The following is a 13,404-nucleotide window of genomic DNA, read 5'->3' as shown; positions in this document are numbered from 1 at the left end:
AATCGATTTCTCATATATTAACATTCGAATATTCTATTAAAATAATATTCTTATAACTTTATATACCTTTAACATCTGCGATTTATTGACGAATAAATAAAATTTTATTTTTATAACAATGTAAGTTTTGTAACAATAAAAACTATGAATAGATTTTATATCAATAGGATGAAAGGACACAATAGAGTTTCGACTTAACGGTGTTAAAGGATATAACTGACTCTCGAATGGAGGAAGGGTTTCTAGTAGAATCCTAAAATATTCTTAAAGATATTCTTCAAATGTATTCCCACGAGAAGAAGAATGATTTCATTCGATACCAAAGATTTTCCCATACTTTTTCAGAGGTCGATCTGATTTGTTTAATTTTTTTTTTCTTCTTTTTTTTTCTTTTTCTTTTTCTTTTTCTTTTTTTTTCTTTTTCTTTCGACACGTATGAACGATTAATCGAGTATTTGTACAATAATTATAAATAAAGAGTTTTCAAGATCGTGCAATAAATAATTACGATCATTGCTCTAGTATGCGGTTAATAGTCACGTACAATATTAGCAGTATTCCAATTTAAAAATATAGCTGAATCTAAATCACATGCTTCAGGGCTTACAATGAAGTAAGTTGTAAGCTACTGATGTTACAAGTCTCCCATTATGGTAATAACTTACGTAGACTCAATTACATGGGCGTTACCGGGTCATTGCTTTGATACATGATCGGTATTCGCCTTTTATGTCTAAGAGCGATGCTCAAGGCAAAAATGTTTAGTGATATCTGACTAAAAAGACATTTTCTATTTTCCACAAGTACATTTTCAACTTTCTCATCTGTCTTTCCATCAGTAGATAAGACAGATACCTTCTAGTACGACATAAAATAATATCTCCTTCTTCTTTACCAACCTAAGATAATATGGCTCACCTACAATCGGTTGAATACTATCGGTCGATAAAGATTAAAAGATCTTATCTTTTAGAAATTTGTTAAATAAAAAAAAAATTTATTTCTAAATATCTAATTAATATAAAAAATTTTTATTATTTATCATTCTAACGGAATTAATTTTTTTTTTTTCTGTTTCTATAGCCGACAAGACACTCGAAGCTCGAGAAAGCCGATATTCTCGAAATGACGGTGAAGCACTTACAGACAGTACAGCGTCAACAATTGAGTACCGCAATTGCAACAGACCCAGCGGTACTAACGAAATTCCGTTCCGGATTTTCCGAATGTGCTACGGAAGTATCGCGGTACGTCAGCAACCTAGAGAACGTCGATCCTGCCGTGAAGCAGCGTCTACTCTCACACCTAAACAATTACGTTAGTAATCTCCAGCAAATAGGACCGTTCTATGGCCACTACGTGCCCTACATGCCGGAACGTCTCTATCCGGAGGTAAAGGTCGGCTACCATAGCGAAGTAGCCAATGGGGATGAGAATAACAACTCTAGCACCAGGATACAGATACCAAACGGCGTTCAGTTGATACCTAGCAGACTTCCGACAGGAGAGCTCGCTCTACTAGTCCCACAATCAGCAGCGATTTCTTCAAACTTTTCTTTTTTCCCACATCCCTCAGAATCAATATCCAGAACGATAGCATCATCGGCTTTCTCATCGGTACATAGAATACATAGTCCACTAGACAGTCCATCAACGTCCACCTCTAGCTACGGAGAGGAGAATCATCATTTGGAATGTTATCCTCAAATACATCAACAGCCGAAGTTCAAGATACCCGAACAAAGTTCTGGCAGTGGTAAAAGTTTTACCAGTTCGCCAGACACTCAAAAAGCTCAGATTACTTCTAGCAGCGATAGAAAATCGCCTATATCATCGACCTCGTTTGACTATAAATCCGAAGTAAATGGTAATCTTAAAAAAGAATCAATTTATAATTTTTCTGAACAGATAGATTGCATAGCCTCGACGAGTTTAAGGCAACCTCTTTCAGTTATTACTGATAAGACTTATAATCGTCCGTGCACATCATTAAGTAACAAGGATATCAAAAGACATCCTTCGGAAAGATTACTCGTAATCCCTGAGAAAAAACAAAAGTTACAGGAGGATACTCCGTCGTCATCTGTAACGTTGGACGATAAGAGAAATGAAAATAGTAATGACGTTTCCGCCGAGGATCGAACAACAAATGCATCTTCGACAAGTTCCAATACAAGTCGTTCTAATGCAAATTCCTCACAAGGTTTTTCTAACACTGCTGGTCCATCCTCGTCTAATGGTGACATGTGGAGACCATGGTAATCGATCTCGTTAATCTGAAGAAGATTGAAGCGAAATTTGGTTTTTTGTGATCTATTTTTATAATATTCTTTTAGAAAAAGCATCATAAGAGTCTTGCGATATTAAAAAAATGCTTTGACGAAAAATTAATGTTTCTCATTAATCGATAATTTCATTTCCATTATATATTTCATCTGTATTTTCATCTATATTATGTATTACGATCGTATTGATTAATTAAAATTTATGTTTTCTTTTCATTATTATAAAATTCTTTTGTTTATGAAACAAAAAAAAAAAAAAAACAATTTTCATGTAGATTGTAATGATAATTGTCTTTAATTTCGTGCCAAAGGACAAGACATTGTAGTTTTTATTTTTTCTTTTTTTTTTCTTTCTTTGTTTTGTTTTTAAGGGAAAGGACAAAGAAAAAAAAAAGATATTTTCTATGAAGATTCCAATACTACCAATAGATCAGTTACCATTAATTTGGTAACTGGAGAACATACATACTTCTAATCTTTAAAATATCAATTAAATCTCATATTAAGCCTCGCTTGTGTATAATTCTGTAAATAGTTGACAGTTTAATTTAATTTACTTTCTAATTTAGCATTAAATATTGTGAGATTAGAAGAAGTCATGGTGTTTATCTTTATAAGCACGAATAGTATTAAGTGTTTGTGATAAATATTATAATATTGAAATAAACTATTTGTCAAAAGTCAAGTTTTTCGCACGCATAATATTTATTAGCACGCGAAAAGTTTATAAAATTAATGTCCTCCTTAATATTTCTTTTCTAAGCGTATAGACAATTTTCACGGTAAAGAGAGAGAGAGAGAGAGAGAGAGAGAGAGAGAGAGAGAGAGAGAGAGAGAGAGAATGAATGAAAGAAAAAAAAGGAGAGAGAGTTTCGCATCGGCTTTGTTGAAAAAGTTATCGGGCGGGAGACGCTTTACCCTTTTAAGGAGCATTAAACGCGCTCCGGTTCATAAGCTGGAACTTATTCCTTCTTTTTTTGCTGATAAAGGAGTAAAAAGGTACAGGCGAACGAGAATTTCAACCACCTGTTACACCGCAAAACTACCCCTCGTTCTCATCGACTCAATGCTTGAACTGATTTATCGACAGAAACCTCGGATACTCGCTACTTTCCTCTTATAAACGTTATTCAAGAAATTCAAGTCCGTGTTTATCGTCTAGAGAAATAGTTTATTTTATTATCTTTGTCGTTTCAATGACCACTTCATTGCTTTAAAAGAGAAGAAGAAGAAGAAGAAAACTCTCTATTTAACGAAACCTCATCGACAATCAAGTATCGATCAATAATATCACGTTATATTAAAACGTTCATCTCTTTGACATTATTTTTATATATCCTAATAATACAAATTTTTGCATGCTTATATATTTAATTCTTTAGAAAAAAAAAAGAAAAGAAAAGAAAAGAAAAGAAAAAAAAAAGTAAGATCAATTAATAATGTGACTTCTCGAACGATTTATATGAATCAAAACGCTAAGTATCAACGCAACCCGAGAGATGGCATCAGTATACGTCCGACGCTAATATTTGCCGGGATTTTTCAAATTTCAATCGTCTTAATGAGAACTACGTCAAATTTTAATACAAATATTATCAATTCGAACATTCTATCATTGTTATAACAAATTTAGATAATATAGAATATTAACTTCTAGAGTTATAATTAAAACGAATGTTGAAAGTATATCGTAAGAAAAATAATAAATTTCTTTTAAATATAAAATCAAACCAATGTAACATTAACAAAATCTTGTCTATCAATGAACATATTAACATTTATCAAAGAATACATTAATATCTCTATTTACATTATTGACTTAACTATCAATCGAACGACTTAAAGGAATAAAAAAGAAAAAGAAATGCTAAAATTGAGAAGGAAAGAGAAAGAAGAAGATAAGGATAAAGATGAAAATAAATTATATTACATACGAATAAAGTGAGATAGAGAGTTAATGATCGTATCTAGTAGGTATGACAAAGAAAGAGAGAGAGAGAGAGAGAGAGAGAGAGAGAGAAAAGATACGACGAAGTTACTCGTGTAAGTGAGACACAACGAATTCCCAACGTTATCCCTTTCAAAAAAAAAAAAAAAAAAAAAAAAAAAAAAAAAAAATGAAGACAATATGGTAAGCGTAAACAAAAAAAAAAAAAAAAAAAAAAGAAAAAAAAAGAAAAAAAAAAAGAAAGAAAAGAAAAGGAAAAAAGGAAAAAAAAAAGAGCATTGCTTTAAACTCAAAGAAATTTCCTCCGGCGTATGTACATCGATTTGAGTTCCGTCGTTGGATGCGTGGCATCGAAGTCGCCCGATTCGTGCGTGCAGATTGGAGATTAATATCAAGCTCGGTACGTCTAACCAACGTAGATATTCTTCACGCACACGTCGAACCATCTCCTCTCTTCTTATTCGTTCTCACGTTCTCACGCACGCACGCACTCATGCACGAATGCACGCACGCACGCACGTACGTACGCACACGTAACATACGTAGATACGTACTATTCATATACATTCTTCCTACGTAGACAGAGAATAACCCGAAGTACGAAACCCTGTGTACGCTATATCACAGAGTATAAATAATTACTCCGGCGCGCAGCGATTACTATAAGTTATGGCATAGCCAGGACAATTTGCAATGTCAAGACATAAACACTACTACCGCTTACATTTGAATACATTAAGTGCCGATGGTAGACTCCGATTGGACATTGGAGAATTAGAGAGAAGGAGAAAGGGAGATGGATTGTAAGCAAAGTGAGAGTAAGGAATAAGAGAGATAGATAGATAAAGGAAGAGAGAGAGGGAGAGAGAGAGAGAGAGAGAGAGAGAGAGAGAGAGAGAGAGAGTAATAGTAGTAGTAGTAGTAGTAATCGGTAGCGTGAGCTACGATCCGGTTGACGATTTTTATTAGAGAGAAACGATCATCTCTTTCGAAAGGCAGACGATATCTCGAGATGGCAATGATGGCGGCGTCCATTTCGATCGGATTCCATCCTTTTCGATGGCCGAGCCATCGGATTCGACGATGTATTTACGAGACTACGAGATCGAACTGATCGTCCCAGAGTGGTCAATTGTTTCGAGTAGAAGGGATGAAAGACAAAGAGAGAGGGAGAAAGAGAGAGAGAGAGAGAGAGAGAGAAAGAGAGAGAGAGAAGGAGAGGGAGAGAGAGAATTCCACGGGACGTGTTCTCGCTGCCGCAAGATGGATCGTGCTCGTAACCGAATGCAGATGGGATTCTTGGTAGACTCGTGGGTATATACCCGATTTGGAGACAAACGGGAAGGATAGATAGATAGATAGATAGATAGATAGAAAAGGAGAACCATCATCGATGAGGGAAACGAGTGTCCGGCCAATTAAGGTCTTACGATTCGAATAGTTTCTTGATTCGTCGAAAGTAATGTCTAACCCCGATAGATGGAGATCCAGTGAGTGATATCATTCATTTTTAAAGTTGAAGAAGTTGAATTTCTTAGCTCGAAGTATATTTATACCAATCGAAAAGTTATCCTTTGAAAATCGATCATTCTCGATCTTCTCGACGAAAAAGTTATGGTTGTAAACCATCGCGGTGGTGTACGTTCTGTTTCCGCTGCGGTGGACCAGCCAGACGAAACGGTTGCCCAACAGCGGATATAGCAATCGGTGAGCGTTTTTCGGTTGCCAATATTTCGATAGGTATTCGAGCAAGAGCGTGAAAGAGAGGAAGGAGGTAAAGAGAGATAGAGAGAAAGAGAGAGAGAGAGAGAGAGAGAGAGAGAGAGACATAGAGAGAGAGAGAGAGAGAGACGGAGAGAGAAAGGGAGAGAGAGAGAGAGAGAGAGAAAGACAGAGAGAGAAGGAGGGTCCACAAGCCGTGGACTATGTGCGGCTGCCAGGCCATTTGCCTCTGCGGTCTCTTGATTCCTAGCGACTAAATTTTCATCTGTACTCATTCAAGTTTTAATGTGTTTTTGCGGCATCAGTCATTCAAACTTAATCAACAACCGGTTACGCGTCGGTCTGCGCGCGTGCGACGTCACTCGCGTGTTGTTAGAGACCCTTGCCTCTGTATATGTATGTGCGTACGCTTCAAATGTATGTGTTAACGTTCTCCGACATATAAATATATATGTTCTCTCGTGTGTCTATCTATACGTACACGTGTACGCGCATGTGTGCGTGCACATGTATGTATGTATGTACGTATGTATGTTAGTGTACGTGTGTATGTGTGTGTGTGTGTGTGTGAGAACGCTCGTCCCACGGAATATTGGTCGAAGCGCGCGCTCTGTGACGAGAGCGTATTAATTATAACTCTGGTCAGAGAAACGTCAAGAGATGCTTTCGCAGATACCTACGATAAATTGTCGGTTTACCAGCAAATCTCATTTCCAAACCCCGCCATTTTTCCGCTCGTTTGTCCACGCCTATGTTTCACGTCGTCCTACGAAACGCACATGCTCTTCTTTCTTTTTCTCATTTGGTACTGAAAGACACTCATACATAGACACAAATTACCTACATACACAACTGATCCTACGTAGTGACTTTAGTCCGATAAAGTTGCCTAAACGTAATGAGAACGTCAGCTTTTCCTATCTCATCGAGCATTAACGGAGTTTATTTCTTTTCTTTATCGTCTTTCTATAATATTATATCCGATATACTTTATCGTTCTTCGTTCTAATACAATATCGATGAGAAATTGGTTTATCAATATTATCCTTGGAAATTCGATAAAATACGAACTCGAAGAAATTTTCTAAACAAATTTCTAAAACGTATTATCAATGTTAATAAATTCGAGAGAATATGTATTAGTAAAATATCGGGCTTATAAAAGTGTAAAAAATGCGTTTGCTAAAAACACGATCGTTTGATTTTTCTTTTTCTCTTATTCTTCGATTTTCACATTTCTCCGTCTCGATGTTTTAGTTTGGGATTTATTCCGTGACGGATTAGTCGTTGCTTCTTTTATTAGTTTCATTCAAAGGTATTGGTTCGTTAATCCGTTTGTTCTTTTATTATTTTGATCACACAGAATGGAAATTGGAACTGGTCGGACCCATCGCGGACCAATTTTCTCTCTCTTTCTCCTCTTTTCTTTTCCTTTTCATTCTGCAATTCGCAAATTATCAGGTAACCATTAATATCGACACCGAGTACGTCGTTGCCCAATAGGAAAATAATGTTTATTTCTAGAGATGGCCGACACCTCATTCTACTTATTCCTTTTGTATCATTTAGCGAGATAACGTACGACAAATTTGTTTGAAAAGGACGATCGATCGAATCGATCGATGGATCCTCGACTTGTTTCTCGCGAGTTTTGGTTAGTCAAAGTTTGGTCCACGTAACGCTTCGGCGTGTCGAACGAGGTAAGCGTGGACGAAGAGAAGCGTCGAAGCAAGGAGAAGCAGAGAAGAGACATTTATTCGGTTGCCGTGCCGTAGTACAAGTTGGAAACTTGTGCGGTGTAGTACGCGAGGGTGCAGAAGGGTGGAAAGACCGAACGGGTGGAGAGTGAGCGAGCACGAAAGTGCGAACGAGAGAGAAATATAGAGGAAGAGAGAGAGAGAGAGAGAGAGAGAGAGAGAGAGAGAGAAAGAAAGAAAGAAATAGATGAAATAGCAGAGGATGAACAAGAGAGGAAAAAGGAAGGAAGGAAGATAGAAAGAGATAGAGAAAGAGAGACTCGTACTCGATATAGCACAAAAAACTCGCAAGAGGAGGTGAGGATGAGGGAAAGGTGTTGAAGCGTGACCAAGGGAAAAAGAGGAGGGATGGAAAGGAAAACAGAGTGGGAACGTAAACCGTGCAGTGCAAGCGTTCTCTCTCTCTCTCTCTCTCTCTCTCTCTCTCTCTATCTCTCTCTCTCTCTTTTTGTCTCTTTTTATTGTATATGTATACGGGGAGGCCACGTATTCGAGAATGTAACCGAGTGAGTGAGAAAGAGAGAAAGGGAGAAAGAGAGAAAGAGAAGGTAAAAGGAGGGATGGGAGAACGGGGATAAAACGAGACGGAGAAGAGAGTGTGTCGGTGGTTGGAGAGGTCTAACTGAGAGAGATAGATAGAGAGAGGAAGAGGGAGGGAGGGAGGTAGAGAGAGAGAGAGCTAGTTAAAGTGAGAGAGCAATAGAAACGAGCATGTTTTATTAAGTGCGTCGCGCGTGGAAAAAGCGCGAGGCAATTTTCAGGTGCTAAAGTGAGCGCTGATAACGCGAGACCGCATTTGAAACAGTCCGTTACATTTTTCAAGTCGTTATTTCTCCTGCTTTACGCGACTGTATTCTATGTATATATGAATGTCCCTCTGTATATTTCTATGTGAAAGAATGTGTTAGAACGGAACGTTTCGTTCCGTTTTCAGAAACGACTTCCGAACTTGCGACGCTCGCCGAGCGATTTTTTGGCACTTGTTGCTCTCGTCGTTTCCGTTCTCGTCCCTCTCTTCTTTGATAGAAGGGAGACTCTATTCTAAGGACTTGGCTCCAACTTCCGGAACGATATTTTTTAATGGTAAAAGTTTTTCGATAGGGAAGTTTCTCGCTTACGTGGATTCCTCGGATGAACGAAAGATGCAACGATTTGAATTTCGCCTCTTAACAACTTATCTTATTTTTCTAATTCTCCCATTCTTTCCTTTGTTTCTTTTTTTTGTGATCTAATGCTCCCTAATAATATCGGATTTTTAATAATATTAAAATAAAAGAATTTAAAAAAAGTAGATTCTCATGGATACAATCGAATCGTATGTTATTGGAATATTTAAAAAATACGTACGATCTTTTTTATAATATTTTTAACTTCGCAATATAACTTATATATTTGGAATAATGATCGTAAACGATCGACAATGTTTCGAATAACGATCTGTTACTCTAGTTACTTTAGATACCATAACGAAAAGATTTTCCTTTGAGCACAAGTATTGTTGTAAATCATAAAACAGGAAGTATATAGACCTTAACAGTAGGGTTTCCAACGAGACTCGCGAGTTCTGCTTTCACGAAGGAGAAAGCAAGCTATCAATTATACTGGCCGTCAATGAGACATGTCATCGGTGATGGGTATACGTCACTAGCTCGGTGGTTTGTCTGGCAGACGCGGGAAAAAATCCGGGAAAGTGGAGAGGCGTCGACAAAGTGAGAATTAATATTCAATCGCATTAACGAATCGTCGCTGGCGACGCCATCGTTATATCAGGAACGTACACACATCGCGAAACGGGGGGTTGGAAGAGGATTCGATGCATGGGGTGGTTCGTGCCGACCACCCTCTACTCTTTTTCTCTCACTCTTTCTCTCACTCTTTCTCTCACTCTTTCTCTCTCTCTCTTTCTCTCTCTCTCTCTCTTTTCGTCCTCCAGTTCGGTACGAACGCGTCGTTCCATCTCGCTCTAGGAGTGCGACGCCAAATGAAAATACCGAAGGACAATGGAAATACTAATGATTGATTGGATACGAAAAAGAATTATAATTGAAAAAAACGCGGAGTGGCGGCCAAAAAAAGAGGGACGCCGGGGCGACGGGCTGAGAGGGTATAGGCGGGAAAGAGCGAGAGAGGGTGAGACGGAAAGGGGTTGCGAGGGGGTATGCTGCCTGGCGAGAAGGAGGGAGAAGGCGCACGAACTATTGGGAATAATATATCAATACCCATCGAAGCCACGCATACGAATGCGACGGTTCGCCGTGTGGGAGGAAGAGGAGGAGGAGGAGGAGGAGGAGGGAGGCTTCGAGTTCGAGGGGGTGGTCAGGGGTGCCGGCTTTCGAGAGACGAAGAGGGGCTTCGGCAGGAGGAGGGTACGAGGCCGCTTCGGAAAGAGTAAAAAATATTACACCCTCGCACATACACACAGACACACACGTACTGGCGCCGACTCGCGGATAAAATCGGCACTAACCAATACCAATAACGGCCGGCACAAAAGAACGGCTGGCTCGGTACGCGAAAAACAGAGCCACACACATTGGCGTGTCTACCAGTAAAGCCTAGCCCCTGCCTTCAACCCCCTTCGACTTCGGCACTATGCCTCTTCACCTATGTACCTATGTACCTGGTGTCCAGGGTTCCCAAGTTCTGTAACACTATGAAATTCCATCGGTAAATTTTCGAAGGAATGTTCTGAACCTATCATCTCAGTTGCTTCTAAAAAAAAAAACGCATACACGCGCACACTTGAGAAGAGTGTTTGCGTAAATATTAATTCACAAATGTGATCTCTGTCACTCTCACTCTCTCTCTCTCTCTCTCTCTCTCTCTCTATCTCTCCCTATCTATTGATCAGACAATTTGAAAGTTCGATGATCTTTATCGATTCTTATAAGATACGTTAGATATATTAGATAACGGTAGAAACTCCTACGTGAAATTTCTTCTTCATCATCAATTCCATAGTTAATAATAAAATTCATCGTAATCGATTGACGTAGTCGATAGAGTAACGTGTGGGATGATGAAAAGAACGTATCTTGAACGGTTCTTGATAATTACGTTTCTATAGACTATAAATGAAAAGAAAAAAAAAAAACAAACAAACAAACAAACAAACAAACAAACAAAAAAAGAAAAAGAAAAAAGAGGAAAAAAGAAGCAATGAAAAAAAAAATCGAAAGAAACGATTCGAGATAGTAGGCGTTAGGCGTGAGCGGGTTTCTCGTTCGGTACGACCCTGTAGATGCCACACGTAGCGCGACGGGACACGAGAGGAGATGGGTGGGCACGAAGCAGCGCGCGTTTAGCATTTGAAAAAAGCTCTCACACGAGCCGCCAGCAGAGGCGGCGCTCGCCTAGTCCGAATCTCCTATACACAGCCGCACAAACAAAGGACTACATTTAGCATTAAAAAAGCGGCTAGAGCGAAGCGAGTGTGGTCGACGAGAGGAAGGGCTAGAGGAAGGATGGGCCGGGGGGAGGGGGAAAGGATGGGACGGGGGTAAAAGAAAAGAAGAAGCGCGGGGGAGGGGAGGAACATGCCAAGTTGATACTACTTACATTCGTCAGACCAGTCATGCGCTCGGAAATGTTACTCTCTTCGTTTAACATTAAACTGAAAACAGGAAAAGAGAAAGAAAAAGACCTTATTTATGGCGAGAAAAAATTAACAATGGGCAGAAAAATAATCGTAAATTCTAACAGAGATAATAAAGTTAACAAAATAAAATATATCTATAAAATATCGTAGAGATTAGAAATGAAAATGATTAAAAGAGAAAGGCAAGATAGCGTAATATTATCATGACAGATATTAAAATTGAATTGACCCTGTGCTACTTTTATGAATATAATCCTTCTTCAAAAGTAGCGAAACGCAGATTCATTTTATTTGCAAATAGATCGCAATGTCGGACAAGGAACAGACAAAAGAACGATAAAACGTAAAATTATGGTTAGCTATAAAAAGTAAAGAGAGAGAGAGAGAGAGAGAGAGGTATAGATAAAGACTAAGTGAAAGAGAGACAAAGAGAGAGAGAGAGAGAGAGAGAGAGAGAGAGAGAGAGAGAGAGAGAGAGAAAAAGAGAGAGAAAGAAAAAAGAAACAGAAACGAAGAGAAAGCACAAGCGAAGCTCGAATCAAGAGAGTAGTGGTCGATGTGTTGGTACAAACACATTTGGCATTAAAACAGCTCTCCGACAGTGCGTATTCCACAAAAGTAAGCTCCCTGGGGCGGTTGAGCGGCACCTCCGCGTAGATAGAGAAGTACAAGCTTCCGTCTCCGTTCTACTCATCTTCCATCACTCTCAGTGCTGTTTTTCCACTCTCTTTCTCTCTTTTTCTGTTTTCAAGCGCCCCTAACCCTCGTTTTCTTCGTTCACGCGAAGCTCTCTCGGGCGCGCACGCATCGTTCCGCGTGCATACTTTTCCGTAACAAACATACACAGACATACACACGCTAGCGCGCTTGTGCGCTCACGCATGCACACATAAACACACGAAGTGGAAGGATAGCGACAGAGAAAATGGCAGTCGCGCGAGCGCGCACTCTACCTATCAATCCTGCGTTCGGGGATGCATTTTTTCTCTCCGGCAGCATCGAACGACGGCCGCCGTGGCGGCTACGGTATCGGTGCAACACGCCCCGGAACGTGAGGCGGAATGAAAATAGAAGTGCGGTAACATCGACGAAAAATGATGGAAGCCGTGCGACGGCATTTCGTGAACAAAGGGGACCAAGAGAACGGGGAACGGGTACGTGCGAGTACTTCAGGACGATCAGACGTTGTGTCTGGGATTGCGTCTCTTCCACGTGTTGTAAACCTTTTTGATGAACTTTTGTAACTTTTTCTATCTCTTTTTCTCCTTTCCTTCCTTTTCTCTTCTTTTTTTCTTTTTCTTTCTTTCTTTATTTTCTTTATCGTTGAATTCTCCATAAAAGAAAAAAGAAGAAAAAAAAAAAGAAAAAAGAAAAGAGAAAACTTCTTTTGAAGCAACAATTTTTCGCACAATCGATCGATTCGATAATTTATAACATTTTCGAATTACTTCCTACCGTATCATTATTTTCTTTTATTATTTTTTATTATTTTACCATCCAATTCGACGATTAGGTAAACTTCTATGTAGTTTGATTGAACGTAAAAAAACGAAGAGCATAGGAAAGAATCGAGAGGAAAGAGAGAAAAAAGAAATGAAGGAGGGTGGATACGGTAAGAAAGCGTTAGCGCTTTCTCCCCCTCCCCATCTACTCTCTTCCCGCACATCAGACAGATAATTAAAAAATAGTCCCTGCGGCCCTTTACTCCTTTTTCGCGGCTCATTAAATCGACCATAAATTATGCATCGAAAATTACGGGCAGGGCCTGCCGAATATCGGAGCTGCTTCCACGACTCCCACCGTGAAGGAAAGAGAGTGAGAAAGAGAGGAGAAGCAGAAGGAGAAGGAGAAGGAGAAGAAGAAGAAGAGGAGGTGGAGGTGGAGGAGGAGAGGGAAGAAGAAGAGGAGAGAGTTGAGGGATACCAAGAGGAGCCGGCATAATAAGCAATTTGTAATCAAGAGGCGTCGTACAGGTTGTTATAGTTAGTAAGAAATCCAATGGAAAGCCTGTCCCGTCTGTGGAGTTCTACGATCTCACTAGTACACTCTGAGAAAAAGAGAAAGCGAGAGAGAGAGAGAGAGAGAGAGAGAGAG

At 39.3% G+C, this 13,404-nt stretch overlaps 1 protein-coding gene across 1 annotated transcript in view; it reads left to right on the top strand.

Moving 5' to 3' along the window:
• Positions 1 to 4,234, top strand: part of LOC124954144 (protein hairy-like) — a 6,690-nt gene extending 2,456 nt beyond the window's left edge. The window contains exon 3 of the mRNA XM_047506611.1: positions 1,084 to 4,234. Within this exon, the coding sequence (XP_047362567.1) occupies positions 1,084 to 2,262 (1,179 nt within the window). The 3' untranslated portion in view covers positions 2,263 to 4,234. The remainder of the gene's footprint in view (positions 1 to 1,083) is intronic.
• Positions 4,235 to 13,404: the final 9,170 nt, after the last annotated feature.

This window comes from Vespa velutina, chromosome 14 (genome assembly GCF_912470025.1).
Source record: "Vespa velutina chromosome 14, iVesVel2.1, whole genome shotgun sequence".
In the NCBI taxonomy this organism is placed as follows: Eukaryota; Metazoa; Arthropoda; class Insecta; order Hymenoptera; family Vespidae; genus Vespa; species Vespa velutina.
Note: the sequence above shows the minus strand (reverse complement) of the source record. Positions and strands in the feature narration are given on the sequence as shown.